This window comes from Fukomys damarensis, unplaced genomic scaffold (assembly GCF_012274545.1).
Source record: "Fukomys damarensis isolate Sample0158 unplaced genomic scaffold, DMR_v1.0_HiC HiC_scaffold_24, whole genome shotgun sequence".
Lineage (NCBI taxonomy): Eukaryota > Metazoa > Chordata > Mammalia > Rodentia > Bathyergidae > Fukomys > Fukomys damarensis.
The window spans coordinates 12753698-12776790 of NW_022900936.1; the positions used below are offsets into that span (position 1 = coordinate 12753698).

The following is a 23093-nucleotide window of genomic DNA, read 5'->3' on the forward strand; positions in this document are numbered from 1 at the left end:
AGAAAGGGGCCAACATCTAGCTGGAACCCAGAGAAGAGCCTCACAGTGCTATGAGCTCACAGTACGCTGTGGTTACCTCTGCATAGGACTTGGTTCTCTGGATAGATAAAGAATAAAATTAATCCATTTTCTTTTATAATATTGTAAATCTGCTTTAATAGGAAGTTCTGGAGCTATACCCTCTCTTAGTGCCGCTTTGCAGATATGACAGCTATTAGCAATGCTCTTGTTTGGAAATGTGGGAGATGGATTTAGAGGCATTACTATCCATCCTGCAACATGCGGCCTCTTAAGAGTTTGAGGAAAAGCTATGTGTAGCTACTCAATAGCATTGTACAGATGGTCTTACGATGATTAGTAATGACTCCTTTCACCATAAATACCAGAAAGAAGAATAGCAATTGTGACAGACAATGACAGCTGAGATTGGGAGCCGGAATAAAAATGGCTTCTGAGTAAGAAGTCAGATGAATGGCGTGTTCAATATATGAGCGACACAGAAGCAATCCTGGCATGGAGTGGACACTCCACAGACACGTGCTGATAAAAAGGAACTTAGATCTGCAGATATCTTCAGTTAAATAGGTATATGAGGAAATTTTGTTAAGTACTAAATACTATTTATTTGCTCATTGATTGGGCAGTGCAGTGAAGATTGTCTGTATCTAGCAAACAATGTTATAAGCTTTTCTGGCCAGAAATCAAAATCCTTAACAAGCATCAAATAAGATCTGTGGGCTATATTCATCTGCCTGAGATCATGACATCACCTACAAAGAGGCAGTCAGTTAAAGGAGACAGAACATGCTAGAAAATATGTTTATGAAAGTGCCTTTCCTCCTCCGTCACTTTGAGAAGGCCTGGACTTCCCATGGTCTATCCAAAGTCCATGCTAAGAATGGAAAGGTTTGAGATAGCTAAGTGAATCCTCCGTCAATCCTGAGAATAGCAAGCACTATAGGAGATCAGCAATAAAAAGTAGACCCATGTTTAAGGCTGTGAAGTTAAAATAACACATACAAAACAAAAAGTCAAGGAATAAGTACAGCCTTCAAAAACTGTGAGGTCAACCAGACACCACAGAGCTGGACCTAAAAACTACAAAGCAGTTAAAATGAAACCTACTGAGACAGGGCAATAGTTTGCTCTAAAACAACCTTAGTTTGATTTATTTCATTTAACATCATGGGCTCATGTACTGATAAAAATAAAAATTAAGAAAAAAACAATATTAAGAACTTTCTCAGATGATGGGGATAAAATCTAGGTAGTAAAAAGCAAATGCATGCATGGAGTTGTAAAACTACACATAGTAACAATCGTCTTAACATCATGAAAGTACAGCAGCACTGAGACCTAAGATGAAACAGAGTAGACATGCGTCAAGTGGAGATTAATGAGGAAGACCAGCAAAGACGATACCTTTACTTGCAATGACATGAATAAGACTGAGTTGCTTCCTTATAGATGCCATAGAAAGCTTTGAATCTTTTTCCATTAAGGCAGCCAGGGATTTCTGTCCTGCAGGTGCTGCCTTACACTGAACATAAGAATGAGAGCTGTTCGTGTGGCTCTGGGCTTCGGTTTGGTTCTGCTGATGAGAGCTTGGAGGTTTCTATCACTATGATATATGGCACAAAAAAAGCTACTCCCTGGAGTGAGAAAACACACACACACACACACACACACACACACACACACACACACACATTTGGCATGGACAGATCCAGAAAATTGAGAGTATAGTAAAAGATCCTTGTCATATTCCAAGCTGCTTCTGGATTTGGGTGTTAAAAGTAGAGGATATGTGAGGAATTTTAGATTCTCAGACTTATTTTTAGAAGGCAGTGCAAGATCAGCTGCCAAAGAGAAATAGGAACAGAGCTTTATTTTTTCCTGGGGGGATCTTGCTAACCCCAGCTCATTCGGCAGAATTCTGTCATGGGTCAATAAAGATCAGAGGTATAGATAACACAAAGGTGAGACCATCTTGGTGTTTGCAGAAAAGAACTGGAAAAAGTTTCAGGAACCAGAAACCTCTAATGTTACTTCTAGATTTATTTTTATTAACATAATATGTGCATATACTGTATCTACAGAAAACAGTATGATGTTTCAATATATGTATATGTTGGGTAATTGTCAGTTCAGGGTGATTAACATGTCTATCACCTCAAACATTTATCATTTCTTCCTTTCTAGCTATTTTGAAATATATAGTAAATCAATAACTGTAATGGTATTGTGTTATAGAACACTAGAATATATTTTTGCTGTCTTACTTTAATTTTGTACTCCAGAGTTTTTGCATCCTTTTCTCCCCTTCCATACTGAGATCTGGTTACTTATATTGGTTTTCTCTATTCCTTGCCACTTACCATGCTTACCTCAGTTTACACATTTTCCCATTTTGATGTTCAAGATCAAGATTTGCTTATGGGAATATTATTGGTGCTCAAAGTATAATTCACTTGCAAGTTTCTGCCCCATTTCAACAGATATGGGTCTTAATAGGAGTGTGAATGGGTTTTGGTAGTATAAACATGAGTTTATTGGGGTGAAAATTTATCCACAGAGTTCCTTCTTTCTTTCCATTATTTTTTCCCATTTTTCATTTTCATTAGTGTATGTTTGCAGTACATGATTACATTACTTAAGGAGAACTGGTATATGTAATCACTTTTTAAAACTCATCATAATGGCAGGAATTTTTTGTTTATTTTAAAGACTTCCAATTTAAAAAAATAACGAGGTGATCTGCTGGTCTTGTGGAATGGAAAATGTTTGATCAATTTGAATCTTAAAACCTGGTGAGATTAAGAATGGGACCTAAATGTAGATGTCAGAAGTTTGGTGAGTAGACCTCTCACTGTGGTTGTGGACAATATACTGTAATTTAGAGGTTAAAAATAGAGACTCTGCTATTGCTGTTGACCCTGATGATGGCTGTTCCACAACTCATGCCATGGACTGTAGCTCTCCATGCCTCTCTTTTCTCTTCTCTAGTGTGGGGTTAATAATTCCTCTCTGATTGTGTTATTGTGTAAACTAAATGAGGAAATATAAGTATGTGAATATAGATAAGCAGAGTACAGATGATGGGTAACTTCCAGGACATTCCTTAGGAATATATGCAAACCTTTGGTCAAATATGCAAAGGAATGAATTCCCACATGATTCTGAGAAATTAGATTTCAGAATCACTGTTGTGCATATTTTAAAGTAAATTTTTATGGTCCAAGTACCTCTTTGGCACAAGAGTAAAACTTCTGGTATTGAATGAGAAACTTGATATTTCCAAAGTAAACTTAAAAAAAAAAAAGCAGAAATAGCAACTGCAGTATTATGAAGAAAGAATTGTTTTAAACCTTCATAAAACCAGTGAGTATTCAAAGTTATGTGATCAGTGTCTACCTATTTTACTTATGTAATACTGCACTGTTTCTTTTCATTTTATCCTTCTTTATTTTCCTGTCATTTCTCCTTTTCATTCAAGATTACTTTATCACTGTTTCCTCATTTAATGGTCATTTCAAGAACCCTTCTCTGATTTGCCTTTAGAAATTGGCAATACTCTCAAACCAAAGAGGTTTTTATGTTTTTTCTGTTGTTTGAATAACATCGTTCTAAGGTTTGAATGTGTTTCGCAAAGTTATTGTGTTATAAACTTGATCCTCAGTGTGGTGTCGTTGGGAGGTGTTTGGGTCACTGGGACACTATCTTCATAAATGTATTAGTGTTGTCCTTATGGTGGTCTGAAGTTCCTTATGTTAGGAGTAGGTTTCCCATAAAAAGATGAGTTCAGTCTCCATTGGTCCTAGGTCACCCTTGCTCACATGATACCAGTTTCTAGGCCAAAATGAAGCAAGAAGACCTTCACTAGATGTCATTGCCTTGATTTTGGACTTGGCCAAACCCTAGAAACATGACAAATACATCTCAGTTCCTTAACAATAAACCAGTGGTGCTTTTCTTTCTTTGAAACACAAAACATAGATACATTGATTTTTAAAATTTCATTTGTTCAATAAAATTGACTCTAAGTTTATTTTCAAAAGTTGGTAAGTATTTTAATATGTCTGAATATATTTTAAATTTAATTGGTTTTATTGAAATTTTCTAAATTGTCTCAAGTTTCAAATTAGAAGCAATTGGAAAAGTTTAAGATTTAGTTAAATTTTAGACTCCCACCATAATCATGCTTTTGTTTGCTTGTGTTTTTAATCAATTAATTTTATTGGTACATTTTAAATATAAATATGGATAATGATCACATTCTTCATAGGGAATTTGTGCCTATACATGATATGTCTTGATTCTTCTTGTTTTCCCATTCCCTTCCCTGCAACCCCTCTTCCTCTCCTTATTTATGAAAGATTTGCTTCCATTTTTTTCATTTCTCCCTTTCTTTAGCCTTCCTTCACCCCCTTTCCAATTCCCTTTTCCTTCTGAAAATCTTCATATTTCACAATATTTGTTATACATTTTGCTCCTTATTTACACTTTCTTTTTCTCACAACAGAAAAACAATTCAGTATTTGCATATGTGTGTACAATTTACGTCAGGTAAGAGTATGCTCTTAAGGTGCACCCATTTGCACAAAAATATCCTTTTTTATGGCTTTATGGCTGAGTAGAGCTCTATTGCATTTTTTAAAAAGCACATTTTCTTTATCTGTTTATCAGTTGATGGGCATTTGGCAATTTAGAAATTACAAACTGTGCTGCTATAAAGATGACTGTGCATATATTTCTGTAGTATGATGTTTTTAATTCTTTTGGAGAGATACCAAGGGGGGTCCAGTGAAACCTGTAGTTTTAATTTTTTGAGGCATCTCTACACTCATTTCCGCAGTGCTTGCATCAGTCTGCACTCCCACCAACTGTGAAGAAAGGTTTCTTTTGCCTCACAGCTCTGCTAACATTTGCTGTTGATGATTTCTTGGTAGCAGCCATTCTTTCTTGAGTGAGGTGGAATCTCAACATTGTTTTTATCTGCATCTCTCAAATGACCAGTGATGTTGAACATTTTTTTCATATGTTTATTTTCTGTTTCTACTTCTTCATCAAGGAAGCATCTGTTCATTTCAGAAGCCCATTTTTGGATTGGGTCTTTAAATTTGGGGGATCTAATATTTTTGAGTTCTTTATATATATTCAAAATATGAGCCCTTTTTCTGAGGAACTAGCTAATTTTTTCCCACTCTGTGAGTTCTCTTCACTCTGCTTATGATTTCTTTTGCCATGAAAAAGCTTTTCAATAAGATGATATCCTAGGTGTTGATTCTTTGAATTATCTTTCGTTCATTAGGGGGTTTTGTTCATAAAGTTTTTGTCTACCCCTATGTCTGCATTTCTACCTTCATTTCTATCCTCCTGCAGAATAGTCATTCTGTTTTAATATCTAGTTATTTGATTCAATTTGGTTGTAGTTTAGTTTATGGTGAGAGGATGGGTCTAGTTTTAGTCTTAAGCATGTGGAAAGCCTGTTTTTCCAGCACCACTTATTAGAGACTATCTTTGCATCTAGTTATTTTCTATTTTATTTATTTTTTCCTGTGTTGGTGCTTGTAAATTGCCTCTGGTATCTCCACACTTCTGGGGTAGTGTCCAAGCAGAGCCCAAATATGTGCTGAGTAACCCTAACCCAAGTTTGCCATAAGGTTGCTGGGTATCAGGCTGATCTTGACCTCTGGGAGTTGGGGCTGGAGTCAGTGTCTTCAGCCAGCAACTCTTCGGATGTCGTTTGGTGGTCCTCACTCTCACCCAGTTGCTGCGGCACCCTTAGACAGAGACAGCCCAAAGCTGCCCCCAGTCCCTCCATGCCCTGGCACAGCCTCCTCTATTCCGCTCTGCTAGTGCATCTCTCTCTTCTGTCAAGATCCTGGGAGCAGGGAAGGGGGGCAGTAGTGGTGGTGCTGTATGACTCCCTACCTTCACCACTGCTGCTGCAGTCCCACACTTTGTTGTTTCTAGAGGCCACCAGAGTTCATGACAAAAAAACGAAACAACACAAAACAATAGGCAGCCCACGGGGAAGGAGCAGCTTCCTGGTCACTCACTTCTGTGTGTGCCAGCAAAATTTGCTGCCAGACTGCAGCATCTTCTGTTTGGAGGAAGGCAAAAGAGGTATACTCCAGATCTGTCCTGGGTAGCTTGACCTTGCTATGCTATTGCAATCCATCAGCTTTCTGGAAACTTCTCAGAATGACTGTTCCTATACTGAGCTCAAACAGAGGTCCCACAGGCAGGCCCTGTGGGCTGCTTCACCTTTTTATAAAGTTCCATGCCCATGTTTTGTTTGATCTAAAAGTTTCTTATTTCTGATTGATTTTAAGCATCAGGATATATGTCCCTCCCTTTCTTTCAGTTACCTACGTTTCTAGTTGATTTTCTTTGAATAGCAACAAAGTGTCTTCTCCACTATTCATCCAAGGCAAATCTCCAATAAGGGTTTTTTAATAGAATGTTCACCAAAGGCAAACAATTCCATGATGATTGGTAACAGTGGTTCCGATGAAATTTTCTTTATATCTGTGCCTATATGGCCTCCCATCCAAAGCTCAACAGAGCATTCCTCTGGAACGTTTTCGGAAATCCCAGCTTTGTATAATATCTCATCATCTTTACCAAACTGAAAGGACCTGGAAGACAAAGACGTTGACCATTGCTGTTACTGGCTCTCAGTAGACCTTCTGTGATGTTTATTCAAAATGTTAAATGCAAGCATTTATAGCATGGGCTTCATTATTTTTACTTGTTGACAACTGAAAATATGTGATTATCAGTTCATGAACTATGAGATTTTTCTTGTTCTTCATGAAATAGACATTAAGGCAAGGCATATTTTCACCAAGGGAGGGGAAACGGGGGGAGGTGGCCCGGAGTTTTGTGTTGAATCTTGATTGCTGCATCATTGGTCATAAAAATAGCTACTACATCCTATAAATAAAAAAAAATCTGTGTCTCTTAAGTCAATGAATAAAACATATTCAGCCACCTCTAGAAGGGGAAAACTGATTTCATTTTAATTATATTGTTGATTAGTGAAATTCAAAAGGGCTCTATGAATACTGTCATATTTTCTTCATATACCACATCTAATATTGAAAGTTTACAAAGTTTTTTAGAAGATTCACCTCAGTTTATCCTTAAACCAAAAGAAGACAGAAGTTGGGAATCAGAGTCTAATCCAAATTCAAAGTATCTCTTTTCTTACTCTTAAGAACTGCTTGTCTCCTGTTGCAAGTTGACTTGTGTCCCTTTCAAAATTCACATGCTCAAGTCAGAACTCTCTGTACCTTGGGATATTACCTTGTTTGGGGAAAAGGGCTTTATAGAACTAATTAAGTTAAATTGAGCTCATTAATGTCAGCCTTAAACCAATATCGCTAGTTTCATTATAGAAGGAGGATATCTGGACCCAGAGAAACACACACAAAGAGATTATTAGGTAAAGAAATAAGGAGAAGGCTACCACTTACAAACATCAGAGAGAAGCCTGGGAGAGATCTTTCCCTCACAGACTCATATGGAATCAATTTTAGTTGCAACTTTACCTCAGAATTCTAGCCTCCAGAAATATGAAACAATGAGTTCTTAAGTCACCAGATCATCACAAGCAAATGCATCTTCTATCACTTAAAACATAATCCTTTTTATCCCTGAATTAATTAGCCCTGGTGACTTCCTCTGCTCAATGTCAATCAAGTTTTTGAAGGCTACTGAAGAACCCGCCAGCCAACCTGTGTCCACTGATGTACCTTTCTACATCAGTCTCTTTAGAGAGGTGAATATGGAGCTACGGATTCTGTGGTTTTCAGCCTTTCAGCTGGCCATCTGGGTCCTTTGCACCCTGCTGGATTGAGCTTCTCTTGCACTACTATTGTTCCTCTGGAAGCGATCAGTTGCCTCCTTCCCAAACAGTTTGCCATCTCAGGTCCACAGGTCAGCAGGATGCACTTCTAGGATGTATCTTTTTCTTTTTACTAACTTTATTATGAAAGAAAATTTAAATCTACTAGTCAGGAGTTCTTTTTTATCAATTTCCAAGAAATGAGGATGCATGAAATTATCTTCCAGCACCAATGCATGCTTTTAATCCACCATTAATGAATGCTATGAAATTTGCCATTTTTTACTTGTAAAATTTTTTCCCACTCTTACCCTCCCTTTACACTGATCTTTTCTTTCCTCTCTTTGTCTCTTCTTTTTTCTGCTTTCTTTTTCTTAGAGCATGTTTTGTGTTCCACATTTTCTGTTACTCTTTCCAGTGTGTCCCAAAATAATAGAAAGATACCAATTTACTTGAGAATAATTACCTTAGCATAGAAATCAAATTCTTGCTTCTACTTATGTGTTTCAATGTGTTTTGTATGCCTTCAAGTCATTTTCCTTTAGCATAGAAATGTTCTTGTCCTGCTTCCTCTAAGGAACACATTTAGCTGTAAAGTGTTGACTTTCTGGAGACCACTGAATTCAACTCCCCAGATATGAAAATAATTGCTGTAATTAGATTCTTAATTAGCTGTCTTTTTTCTTTTGGTCTCTATCCAAACCTGGAGACCTAAGGAAGATACTTTATAAGAAGCCTAAACAATGATTAGCTTCTCTCTATCCCTTGTGAGATAAAGTAAAAAACACAAGTAAGAAATGCGTTGAAAAAAGATCATTCTTCTGCACAAACCATTCCACCTGAGAACTAAGTGTTATCTCAAAGAAGCACAATCCAAATTCAACCTAAGTTCAGAATACAGCTCTTTTCACTCAGAAGTATATTTTGCTTTGCTAAATAAGTCAGAGTTGGTGAGGAGTTGACAAAGTATTTGCTACTAATTTTCTCCTCAGACTATTGTAACTTCATTCACTTATTAAGTTGTACATCTTTACATCAATCCATCTATTCAAAATAACATCTACTCTGTGTTAAGAGCTCACAGGGGGACAAATAAAACAAATACAATACATGAGTGAAGGAATAAGTAAAGAGATTGCAACGTGGGAGAAGACTAATTGAACTTGAATCTTAATTCCACCCTTTGGAAGAGGTGGTCTTATAGAAGAAAATATTGTTTGCCTTTGCTTCTATGTTTGGGAAATGGGAATGGTAATGGCACGTGCTTCTGAGGGGAGCTAAAGTGTATGTGTAAAATTTCTCATAGGAATTTTAAATATGTGTTGGTTCACTTTCCCTTCCATCTAACACATACGCTGCTCCATACCCTTTGCCTTGATCTTTCTTTAACTGAAAAATTTTTCTTTACCTTTGGGAATGTTTGTGCTGAAATTTCTCAATTTCTCGGTGTCTGTGCTTTTTCTTCTATGAGCTCATTGTTGATTGCTAGTAGTCTAATCTAGTCTTTATATATTTGCTAATATCTGTCTATAGCATATAAACCAACAACTAAAATGACATTATTATGAAAGTCAGGTCTCACAGAAGTATCAAGTTAATGAGTAGATTTAAACTGGTGAATTTTTTTTTTTTACAGAAAAGCGAAGAAAAACTTTATGGAGGCAGAATTATTTGAAATGGATTTTCAGGTTCACCTATAAAGCTAAGTTGACTCACAGGAGAGAAATGATCTAAGAATTTGTAAAAGGCTGAAGGATCAGGATGGAAGCTTTTTCAGGGGAACTTAGAACCTTTGTGGTGTCACTGAAGTCCAGTGTGGGGGCATAAAGCGAAGTGGATCTGAGATTTTTATTTTTTTTCTGATTTGAATTCATCATATATAGATAATAAACTAATTAAAACTTACATTTAACAGAATTAAATAATAGGGAAGAAGAACTGGTCTGGAGGCTCAGATAAATCTATGAAGGAAGATAATGTTAGTTTCTGTAGATCATCTATAAGAAGAATACAAAGACTATTTTTAATTATTATTTCTTTTCGAATTACTGTAATTTTTACAGTACATGTTTGGAGTGCTTAATGATTATATTCATCCAGGGAAGTTCATACATGTACCAACATATCTTAAGGATGATTTGTGTGCAACCTATAATACCTAGGAAAATGCCTCGATCACATGAAATGCTTCATAAATATTATTCACTATTAATATATTCAGATAGGAAATTGAGAATCTGCATTCAGTTCCAAAATTAATTGTTAGCCCCTCTAATGTATTTTGCTTAATTTTTTTTAAAGGGACCAGGAGCCAGTTGTGGTACACAAATGCAATTCCATCAGTGTGGGAGACTGAGGCAGGAGGACTGCAAATTCAAGTCCAACTTGAGAAGATTACCAAGACCTTTTTTCAAAATAAAAATGGAATGAAGATTTAACCTTGGTTCAATCCTCAGAAATGCAAAAAAGTGACAAAATCAGAACTAGATAGGTTTTGTTTTTTGTTGTCGTCGTCGTTGTTGTTGTTGTTGTTGTTGTTTTGGTACCGGGGATTGAACTATGGTCCTTGCGCTTGCAAGTCAGGCCACCGAACTCCTGAGCTAAATCCCAGGCCCTAGAACTAGATAGGTTTTTAATTCCAAAGATTTCCCCAAGAGTTTCATACTACTTTAATTAATTAACCACACTTTGCCTCAAAGACTTCATATTTAGAATGTGAATATTCACAAATAAAATGAATGCAAACTCATTTCCCATGCCAAACATAGTTTACAACTTTAAGTGAAAAAGAAATGGATCTTAACAAAATGTGATTGCCTATCACAAAGGTTCATTATGTCATGTCTCATAGTCAAGAGTTCTTGGAACTATTATTATGAGCACTTTACTATATTAGAAAATTGGGCTTTTATTATATAGATTTTGACAGAATCTTGCCATTATAATGAAATATAAAGCATACTTAAGCTGAGTTTACATTAAATAGCATGGTTTGTAGATGTTTTCTAGTATTCATTCTTATGAGATGAATAAATTTGTCAGATGATGTTTTACATTTCAAAGCACTGTGTCAACATTCCAATTTTTTGATTTATGAGCTATTGAGGTTTTAAAGCTTGTGACTCTAAGTGTAGCTTAGTCTGCAATGGCTCGGAAAGACTGAGATATCTACAAGTTCCATATTATGAGTATTACTAAAGTAGAATAAAATAATAATAAATCAGAAAAAGGAGTGAATAGTACAATGACAAATTATTACATATTTATGAAAGAATTATGTGACAATTTTTAATGCCTGAGTTGCTAACACTATTTAATTCCTTAATAGTAGTTTACAATGGCTAACATTAAGGTGCTATTACGTTACCTAGTTGTTTGTCAAACACTAGTGTAGATGTTGCTGTCTATTTTTGTTGTCTTTAGAGATGACAGGTACTTAAATCACTAAACTTTGAGTAAAGCCCTCTATACAGTGCTGGACCTCCTTCTGCCAATTGGAGTCCTCAATAGTAAAGATCAGAGCTTACTGGAAAAGAAGACATTCTCAAGACTGCAATGTTAAACACTGCCTTGTCTTCCTATGGGTTTGGACGAAAGCCTGAACCATCAACTTTTACCTGAATTTCTTGCCTGCTCACCGGCTTTGTGGATTTCAGGCTTGCCAGCCCCCATAAATGTATGATCCAATTCGTTAAAATAAATCTTCCTCAGCACATCACACACACACACACACACACACACACACACACACACACTCATGCATTCTATTGGTCCTATGTCTCAGAAGATCCCGCTTACTATCTGCTTCCAGTATCTATATTCTCCACTTGATCATATCCGTGAACATTACCAAGGAAGGAATAAAAATTCCTTCACAACCAGCTGAAGAACAACAGTCATGTGGAAGTTGATTGTGGAGACTAAACTGTTCGAACTTGATTTTTGTGTTAGAGCCATAGAATTGTAAAATTGCCCAGATTTTCAGACTTCCAGGCTAGCCTCTGACACAGGTAGGAGCCAAAGTGCCTCCCTGTAACTCAGCTTTGTTAATTCAGTGGACTTTATCTCTGCCAGGTAAGAAACACTGTAATTAGTGATTTTACACACTATGTTTAGGAATATCTAATTCTATTAAATATATCTGTGCTTTGCTCAAATCCCAGGATGGCTGTGTTTTTAAATTTTATTTTATTTTTGCCACTGTTATGAATTAAACAAACAAAAACCAAGGAATGATATAGAAGCAAACTATAATAACTATTCATTCTCTGACCCCTCAAATTTTTCTTTTTTTCTGAGACTGTTGTGTTTGACATTTTTGCAAGATGGAGATTTGGAAGTTAAGCTTTAGAAAGAGAAGGTGAATTGGATCTATCTCAATCCTCACAGAAAAGTCTGTGGTATAAAGAGAGAAGCAAATTGAAGAAGGCTGAGGGCTCCCACTGGCACTCAGCACCCCTTACTGAGGCGAAGAAGTCCACTTGAAAGGCCTGGAGAAAACTTGTCACTGCTTTCTGCCACCTTCGTCACACACTGCTGTGGGAAGCAAGGAGGATCCCCGAGTTGTGAAGACAGCGATGTCTTCCCAGGCGAAGCGAGGAAAGGAACACAGCTGGGGCTCCCTTCCACTGGAGCATGCGTTCTAGTTGGAGACCATCGTTTTTGATTTTTGGGGATTCATTTTTCACCCTGACCAATATCATTGAACTTGCTTTGCTTCCTGGCTAGCACTCTTCCTAATAGTTTATGCTGTTTCTGTGGGCGGAGAGACAGGTGACCAATATTTCTGTCATTTCTGCAGACCAAGCGTATTGACTTGAGTACCGTTGCTGGATCCTGAGACAACTCCAAATGATACCATGGATGGAGAGGGAAATCTCGGGCAGATCCAAAGCAGCTACCTTCACTGAAAATATTTAGATGCCTAAATAGCCCCATATCCATGAAAAAGAAATCGACAGTTAAAGGTTTCTCAGCAACAATAAAAATGTCCAAAGTAAATGTCTGCCTTGGCAAAGTATTTTAAATATTTTAGCAATCATCAATTCTACATAAAATCTTTCCAAAAATAAAGGAAGTAGAAAACCTTTCCAACTAACATTGTGAAATTAATATCATCCAGATGGAGAACTGTTCATGGACATTATTTAAAACATTTTGAAGCCATTTGCCCTCATAAACATCATCAAAATGTCCTCAGGGGGGAAAAATCGGTAAATCTAATCCAGCGATATTTTAGAAGTATGCCGCATTGTGACAAAGGAGATTTTCCCAAGGAATTCAAAATTGGATTGACATTTAAAATTAACCAATATAATTTATCACATCAACAGGAAAAATAACTACACAATCATCTCAATGAATGCATAGAAACACATTCAGAAAAATTCAACATGCCTTCCCCAAAGGAGTTATCAACAAAAAATTTTTTAGAAGAGAATTGTTTCAGCTGGGTAAAGACAAGGCGAGAATGCCTGCTTTGATCTGTTCAACTCCTACGGGCTTCAGTCTACTACAGTAGGAGCAAAGGGAAATTCTTGTGTTTTAAAGGAACAAGTACTTTCTTTTTTTGCTGGATGACAGGATACCAAATGTAAAATGCATGAAATAATTTATAAATATTTTGGGGAGCAATATCTGACAAAGGAACGTTCCAAAATATAAGGTGAATATGCAGAAAAATATAATTCTATGTAAAAATGATGAAATGTTAATTCTACAATACTTTTACAGTAACACTAACAACATAAAATGCTTAGTTATAAATCTAAAAAAATAGATGACTTCAGAATCTATATTGTTGAGATGTTAAAGAATGCTTAAATGAATGGATAAATCACAAGACTCAGTACTATTGGGATGATTTTTTTTTCAAACTGACTAGATTGAATTTAACATAACCCAATAAAAAATCCAAACATATCATCAAACTCTAAAATTTACACAGAAATGCAGAAGACTTTCAGTTGGCAAAAGAAAGTAAAGTACAGTTTTTGAAGATTTCCAATCTGTTTACAAAGATTATAATAAAGCCATAGTAACAAAGACCATTTGGTATTAGTCTAAGTACAGACATACACATAAATGAAAGAGGAGTGACTTTAGAAATAAATATAGGCAAATATGATTAATTTACTTTTAACTAGGTTCTCATGGTGATTAAATGGAAAAGAGTAGTCCTTTTTAATAAACAATGCTCAGATATTTGGACATTCAAAAAGGGAATAAAAGCCTTGACCTAAAAGCTGCCTTATGTTCAAACAGAGTTTTGACTAAATTTGATTTCATCAAAAGTATATCTGTTCTTCAAGCTTTAATAACAAACTTGTACACAATAATTTACTGGGGAAATACTACAAATACTCATTTAACACAGGCCTTGGATCTTATATATATGAAGAATTCCTACAATTTAAAGACAAGGAAACAGCTCAAATAGAAAACAGATCAATGTTTTGAATAGACATTACTAAGGGAGAAATATGGGACCTAAGAAACACATGAAAACATACTGTGTAATTGCACAAATGCAAATTAAATCCATGATTGGGCACCACTACATGTCAAATAGAATAATAAGCAGGATAACAATTATATAATAATCTTCAGTGCTGTTGAGCTTCTGGAACAACTAGAACTTTTCATTGCTCTTGGGAATGCTCAGTCTTACGGCCACTTTGGAAGACAGTTTGTCAGTTTTTGATAATATTAAATAGGCCATTATTGTATAAGCCTGCAAGAAAAACCTTAGCTTTTTTGTCTAAGAGTATTGAAAACATACCTGCATAGAAAAATGGATGCATTCTGAGACCATAAGCTGAGTGAAATATATCAAACACATATTGAACATCATATGGTTTCTCTTATAGGAGAAAATCCAAACTTAAATATTTAAAGAACGAAATAAAAGAGATGATAGCAAACAGGGAGGTAGACTTTCTGGAGATGGGCAGGGACTTGGAGGTGTGAAGAGAGGGAAGGGGAAGTAAAAAGATCAAAGTGCAACATGTCTATGTACCAGTGCCCCAAGGTGAATGTGATTCTTAAGTGTCACAAACGTATATCAATATGAAAAATATCTGCATGTGAATGTCCAGCAATTTTGCCTACAATAATCTAGAAACGGCGATCATCTAAATGTTCATTGTTTGGTAAGTAAATAATCAAATTCTATGATATAAACAATATCATTTAGCAATAAACTGAATGAATTTTTGAAATGTGAAAGAAAACTGATGAATCTTAAAAGCCTCATACTATATGAAGGAAAGTTATATAATACATATGGTAATCCATTCACTATGCAGTGGCAGGGACCAAAATTCAGATATGGGTGGGAGACTGACACAAAGGAGAGCTTTCAGCAATAATGGAAGTATTCTACGTCGGCTGGTGGTTATATAATTATGCAAGTCATTCAAAACTCATTGAATTATACATTTAAAATACATTTGAATTTCATTATATCTCAGCAGAGCTGACTGGAAAAAGTGGACAGAGAAGTACACATATGAGAAACAAAGCTGTAAAATGCAAAGCGCCACACCTAACTCTATAAAAATAAATTTAAGAACAATGAATGCATAGAAAAACATGTAAAAGATAAAAGAAGAAATGTAAATGTGTCTAGCATAGATAGCTAGTAAGTAATCGAGTCAGGATTCAATTTCAGTCAGCATAAATCCAAAGCCAAGATCTTATCATCCTTACTAAAACAGAAATTACCTAGAAATTTCTCCTTTCAATGTAAAAGCCTTCAACAGTAGGTACAAGGGCCTGCCTATATATGAGTATGTTCCTTGATACATAGTTTATATCAGAATTATGACTATATAGTTACAGTAAAGCAAGGAAGAGAGAATCAGAATGAAGTTGGCCCATAGGAATTATGTCTCTATGTTATTTCTTTACTTAGAAAATGAGAGAGAAAGAATATAAATCTGATAAGATGGTAGCAATTGAGGTACCTTACGTTGTTATCCTAAGTAAATTTTTTGTTTTCTTGTTTTTAAAACTGATTTGAATAAATGCCAGGGTAACTTCTTAGAGAGGGAAAAGACAGAGAGATCTGTCAACAGAGTTGATTAGAAAGCAGTCACACTAATCTTTCCTTTAAAATAAAATGCATGAGCCAGTGCATGCCTGTAATCCCATCACTTGGGAGGCTGAGGCAGGAGGATTGCTGTGAGTTTGAGACTAGCCTGGGCTACATAGTGAGTTCCCGGTCAGTCTCAACTACATAGTGAGACCTTGTCTCAAAAAAACAAGTATATGAGTGATATAGTGCTCAAGACAAAAGAGTTGAGCAGGACAATCTACAGTAGACGAGAGAGTGTCAAAGCCACAAAAATTCACAAATCCTGAGGCAGAAGGACCTCAGGCAAAGTAGAAGCCCATGCCGAAGTTATCTGATGAGTAAGGAAGAGGCCAAGAGCAGGTCAGTGATGCCCACCAAAGCCTATACCTGCCTTGGGTCCTTCCGTACATTCTTGGTGTCCATATTTCACAGATAACACTCCCAGCGCCATCCTCCCAGATGAAAGCATTTGGAAAAAAAAGTCTAACTAAGAGTGCTCTTATGAAAAAGACCCTTCAGAGATCGAACTAGGTATAGAGAAGACAGTTTTGAGGATATAAGAGAAAAGTGATCATGAAGGAAAAATAAATAGGGGTAAAGCATATGAGTTTCTCCTAGTTTCACTACTGTCAAAGCTATGAATAATTGAAATTTTTCCAAAATCTCTAAAAACTTTTCTCAAAGGCTGAATTACATTAATGTGGTCATAGAGGTAAGCAATTATTTTTTCAAGTAGTCTAGGTCATGACCTACTGTGGCTACTTAATACTCTATTAGTTTTTTCTATGTGGTGTTGGTTTTCCTCAGTTTCTCAAACAAGAAATGAAAGAAAGAGGGGAAAGTATGGGAAGAAAAGAGAAAAGGAAGGGAGAGAGGAATGAAGAGAAGAAGGAAGGAAGGAGGGAGGGAAGGAAGGAAGGAGGGAAGGGAAAGATTTTCAATATTTCAAGTTTCCTTCGACCTATCCACATAGTGAGATTTTGGGGTTTTTTTCTTGAACACATTTGTTTAGCAGAACACAAGTATTCTACTACTTCCATCCACTTCCGAACTACTAATGCTACTCTAATTTTGTTTCACTTTTTTTCTCTCAGAGATGCATATTTATTAGCATATATGAGTTGTTCAGTAGCATTTGCACCAAGTGCACAAGCAACTCTAATAAAAATATTAATATAATTAGCAGTGGGTGGAGTGAGTGTTAACTAGAATTGAGTTATTGTCAAATAAAGTTAATGTTTATTCTTTCACATCGGGAGCTGACCTGGAAAGCCAAGAACTATTGGATATTAAAATTTTTAGCAGAGTCAATTTCTAAAATGAAGAGAGAAATATATACTTCCTATTCCACATGACTTTAAGGATGACATTAGAAGGAAGGCCATATGCTAGGGATGGCATGTTTCTTGAGAAAATTCAATAGGTGTCCATTCCTAAAGTACAGCTTATTTTACTTAGTGACTCAGACTGATGGTTTAAGCATTGCACAAGGCCCTGAATGTGATGCATGCCACCCTTTGGATCCTGCAAGGGAGAGATAATCATAAAACAAAGTAAGTAAGTGCTCTGAAGCATTCTGTGCTTGGGAATAAAGCACACTAATTTCCAGGTAGTCAAAGGGGCCTTCATTTCAATGACAATCCTGAATGCCATTTCCCTTAGTTAAATCAAATAAAAGGTCAGATTCCAAATCAGAAGAATGAGTACAAAGCAAACAGAAAACTCTTTGTTCTCTATCAACCCAAGTAGGGATTATCAAATTTCTTTCCTTTATCTGGGGCTGGAGGTTAAACTATGCTTGAAATGTATCAAGGTCCTTGATGAATTGGATTCCCCTGTTGAATACTATTCAATGCAAATATTCTTAGGAGAAGTAAATAAGGCTTCCTTAAACCTTTATAACTTGGCATAAAGAAGCTTAGTAGATTATTTTGTAAGACAAGTTAAAGTTGAATTTGATTTGAAATTTGCAGAGCATTGGAAACTTGGTTTTGGCTAAGGAAACCACGGCTAACGCCTCGCAGTGTCTAGCTTACTGACTGAGACATTAGGGAGAAGTTATTGAAACTCTCAGGCAAAATTCTGCCACTCATGGGTTGGGAGGCACGTAAGTAAAACACTTTACCACAGTTTCGTTAAATATCCATATAAATCTGATACTGCAAGTTAGTATCATTAGAAAATTCACCCTTAAAATGTTATTTAAGCATATATTAATAATTGAAACTAAGAACCTGTCCTTCCAACAAAAAATATTTAAATAAACAAATGTTTAATTCTATGAGTCAATAGAGGGCACAAGCTGAAAAAGAAACTTAAAAACATATATATGAAAATATTTCTCTTAAATTTCACACTAAGAAGATTGCATTTATTCATTCCCAGGTGAGTGTGGCCTAGGGAGGCTCCTTTTTGAAGGATTTCATTGAAAGGAACACCAAGAATGATGTTGCCCTTGTTAATTCTTGAGCTCAAGATAGGAAATAAAAGAATTTAACTGCAACTGCTGATACTATTGAATAGAGTTAGTATTTATAGAAGTCATTGTAAGGTGCTTGTGGAGAAAAGAACAAATTGTTTTGAATAGTAACCACTGATGCTCTTGATAACAATGGAAATGAAGAGAGAATTTAATTTTTTTGGTTGGGACAAAGACTTTGTGTACGCATTGAAAATAAGGAGAATATATTGAGAAGCGTCATAAACTACAACACTGAACCTCAAACCACAACGAATTCCAAGGGAAAGAAACTGTGTGTGACTTCCTGTTAAATTTACCAGAGTAATTAAAGTGCAATTAAATATATGAATGTGTGATGAATTATATAAAAATCTGCAGAAACATTCTCATATCTGGAATGAGGGCACACCCAGGCAGCAGACTATATATACCCAGAAGCCTAGACCAGGGACACTGAGCCTTAAAGAGTCTTCTCAGTTACACTCAGCCGAGCTCACACCTCCTCTCAACATGACCTACAGCTGCTCCTCTGGAAACTTCTCCTCCCGCTCCTCGGGGGGCTACCTGCAGTACCCAGGCTCCTCCTGTGACTCTTCCTACCCCAGCAACCTGGTCTACACCACTCATCTCCAGTCTCCCACCACCTACCAGCTGGGCTCCTCTCTCTCCAGCGGCTGTCAGGACACCTGCTGTGAACCCACCATCTGCCAGAGGTCCTGTGTGGTGTCCAGGCCCTGCCCGACGTCCTGCTACCGCCCCAGGGTGCCCACACTCTGCAGTCCCTGCCTGACCACTTACTCTGGATCTCTGGGCTTTGGGTCCAGAAGCTGCCGCTCCCTGGTACCTATCCACATAGTGAGATTTTGGGGTTTTTTTCTTGAACACATTTGTTTAGCAGAACACAAGTATTCTACTACTTCCATCCACTTCCGAACTACTAATGCTACTCTAATTTTGTTTCACTTTTTTTCTCTCAGAGATGCATATTTATTAGCATATATGAGTTGTTCAGTAGCATTTGCACCAAGTGCACAAGCAACTCTAATAAAAATATTAATATAATTAGCAGTGGGTGGAGTGAGTGTTAACTAGAATTGAGTTATTGTCAAATAAAGTTAATGTTTATTCTTTCACATCGGGAGCTGACCTGGAAAGCCAAGAACTATTGGATATTAAAATTTTTAGCAGAGTCAATTTCTAAAATGAAGAGAGAAATATATACTTCCTATTCCACATGACTTTAAGGATGACATTAGAAGGAAGGCCATATGCTAGGGATGGCATGTTTCTTGAGAAAATTCAATAGGTGTCCATTCCTAAAGTACAGCTTATTTTACTTAGTGACTCAGACTGATGGTTTAAGCATTGCACAAGGCCCTGAATGTGATGCATGCCACCCTTTGGATCCTGCAAGGGAGAGATAATCATAAAACAAAGTAAGTAAGTGCTCTGAAGCATTCTGTGCTTGGGAATAAAGCACACTAATTTCCAGGTAGTCAAAGGGGCCTTCATTTCAATGACAATCCTGAATGCCATTTCCCTTAGTTAAATCAAATAAAAGGTCAGATTCCAAATCAGAAGAATGAGTACAAAGCAAACAGAAAACTCTTTGTTCTCTATCAACCCAAGTAGGGATTATCAAATTTCTTTCCTTTATCTGGGGCTGGAGGTTAAACTATGCTTGAAATGTATCAAGGTCCTTGATGAATTGGATTCCCCTGTTGAATACTATTCAATGCAAATATTCTTAGGAGAAGTAAATAAGGCTTCCTTAAACCTTTATAACTTGGCATAAAGAAGCTTAGTAGATTATTTTGTAAGACAAGTTAAAGTTGAATTTGATTTGAAATTTGCAGAGCATTGGAAACTTGGTTTTGGCTAAGGAAACCACGGCTAACGCCTCGCAGTGTCTAGCTTACTGACTGAGACATTAGGGAGAAGTTATTGAAACTCTCAGGCAAAATTCTGCCACTCATGGGTTGGGAGGCACGTAAGTAAAACACTTTACCACAGTTTCGTTAAATATCCATATAAATCTGATACTGCAAGTTAGTATCATTAGAAAATTCACCCTTAAAATGTTATTTAAGCATATATTAATAATTGAAACTAAGAACCTGTCCTTCCAACAAAAAATATTTAAATAAACAAATGTTTAATTCTATGAGTCAATAGAGGGCACAAGCTGAAAAAGAAACTTAAAAACATATATATGAAAATATTTCTCTTAAATTTCACACTAAGAAGATTGCATTTATTCATTCCCAGGTGAGTGTGGCCTAGGGAGGCTCCTTTTTGAAGGATTTCATTGAAAGGAACACCAAGAATGATGTTGCCCTTGTTAATTCTTGAGCTCAAGATAGGAAATAAAAGAATTTAACTGCAACTGCTGATACTATTGAATAGAGTTAGTATTTATAGAAGTCATTGTAAGGTGCTTGTGGAGAAAAGAACAAATTGTTTTGAATAGTAACCACTGATGCTCTTGATAACAATGGAAATGAAGAGAGAATTTAATTTTTTTGGTTGGGACAAAGACTTTGTGTACGCATTGAAAATAAGGAGAATATATTGAGAAGCGTCATAAACTACAACACTGAACCTCAAACCACAACGAATTCCAAGGGAAAGAAACTGTGTGTGACTTCCTGTTAAATTTACCAGAGTAATTAAAGTGCAATTAAATATATGAATGTGTGATGAATTATATAAAAATCTGCAGAAACATTCTCATATCTGGAATGAGGGCACACCCAGGCAGCAGACTATATATACCCAGAAGCCTAGACCAGGGACACTGAGCCTTAAAGAGTCTTCTCAGTTACACTCAGCCGAGCTCACACCTCCTCTCAACATGACCTACAGCTGCTCCTCTGGAAACTTCTCCTCCCGCTCCTCGGGGGGCTACCTGCAGTACCCAGGCTCCTCCTGTGACTCTTCCTACCCCAGCAACCTGGTCTACACCACTCATCTCCAGTCTCCCACCACCTACCAGCTGGGCTCCTCTCTCTCCAGTGGCTGTCAGGACACCTGCTGTGAACCCACCATCTGCCAGAGGTCCTGTGTGGTGTCCAGGCCCTGCCCGACGTCCTGCTACCGCCCCTGGGTGCCCACGCTCTGCAGTCCCTGCCTGACCACTTACTCTGGATCTCTGGGCTTTGGGTCCAGAAGCTGCCGCTCCCTGGGCTATGGTTCTAGGAGCTGCTACTCACTGGGCTGTGGCTCCAATGGCTTCAGACCCCTGGGTTATGGAGCCCGTGGCTTCTCCTCCTTTGGTTATGGATCTGGGTTCTGCGGCCCATTCTATTCAGTTTTTAGGAGCTGTCAGTCTCCCTGTTACAGACCAACCTGTGGATCAGGCTTCTAGATATTAACTTGCTGAATTCCAGAATTTTTGAACAACAGGTCTTAGAGTTTGCTTAAGGCTGCTATTGTAAGCATTTTCATCAACGTTTCCTCACCCTCTCTGTATCCTTTCTCTGGCATAAAGCACTGGTTGACAGACTAGTTCTTTCAAAGTCTGAAATTAATGAATAGAGTTAAATGACTGTAATTTTAAAAACAAGTGGTTAATGTATAAATTCTCTCTTATGAAATATATATTTGAACTAATAAACATGCTCTTCTTTGCATCCAATATGTTCTCATTTTTCTTTATTGATTTTCAAAGCTTGATTTCTGGTTTGCCTTTGGGGCTTCAGCTTCTATAAGTACCCTCCCTAGGAAAAGAGCAGCTATACTTGTTTATGGTGATGTTCTCTGGGCAGACCACTGCCTAAGGGAACAAGGGCATCTCTGCTGCCAGCACAGCTGATGGGCCTTAAAAGCATTCTATTTTTTTGTATTTTTTTGGATTGGGATCGAGCTCTGGTTGTTGTGCTTGTGAGGCAGGTGGCAGAACCGCTGAGCTAAACCCCCAGCCTTAACAGCATTCTTGAAAGCATTCCCATAATGAAGTCAACATTCTCGAGATGTTTTAAGGCAGAATATTTTATACTGACAATCATATTTGGTTTAGTGTTTACATTTATAAACAATATTGAATTACAGTTTTCCCAGAAGATGTCAAATAGGTGATGAGATATTTATAAAATATATTATATAAAATATTTGAATAAATCTAGTAAATTGGTATACAAAAGAAAACACAATGTAGCAGGCACAGGAGGGCACTTTAAATATATGGGGAAATGAGTTATTTTGCCAGAAAAAATTGAGAAAGAGGGGAAGAGAGACAGAAAGAAAAGAGAAGAGATCAGGATTGACTTAAAGATTAAAACTGAGCAATAAGAAGCTTCAGGCAGGCATATTTGGGGTTGTTACAAGAAATCTGTTGTATCTTCTCTCTGTATCCATGGAGGAGTAGTTCCAGGACTTCTGCATAGATACCAAATTCAATGGAAGCTCAAGTATCTTAAGTAAAATGTGCAGAATTGTGCATAATATAGGCATGTATCTTTACACACTTTAAATCATTTCTAATACTTAATACAATGTAAAGAATTGTTCCACTGAATTTCAGAGAATAATTATCATTCAAAGTCTGTATATTTACATACCCCACTCCTGGCTGAATCCATAGACACGGAGGGCTGACTATATTAAGGGTTATTCTGACATGGTTGCTTTTTTAGTTTGATTTCCTCAAAAATTAGAAAATTGTTTTAGTGACTTTTGCATTGAGTTTGTAGATTACATCA

The 23093-nt window shown here is 36.8% G+C and overlaps 2 protein-coding genes across 2 annotated transcripts; both read left to right on the forward strand.

Moving 5' to 3' along the window:
- Positions 1–18903: 18903 nt before the first annotated feature.
- Positions 18904–19088, forward strand: LOC104851497 (keratin-associated protein 23-1). The gene is given in 2 exon segments (XM_033755976.1): positions 18904–19018; positions 19021–19088. Coding segments are annotated over 2 exon segments (183 nt in total).
- A 2120-nt stretch (positions 19089–21208) lies between these two features.
- LOC104851428 (keratin-associated protein 13-1) lies at positions 21209–21760 on the forward strand. The gene has a single exon (XM_010608594.2). It carries the CDS (start codon positions 21248–21250, stop codon positions 21758–21760), a length of 513 nt encoding a protein of 170 aa, XP_010606896.1. The 5' UTR covers positions 21209–21247.
- The last annotated feature ends 1333 nt before the right edge of the window (positions 21761–23093 follow it).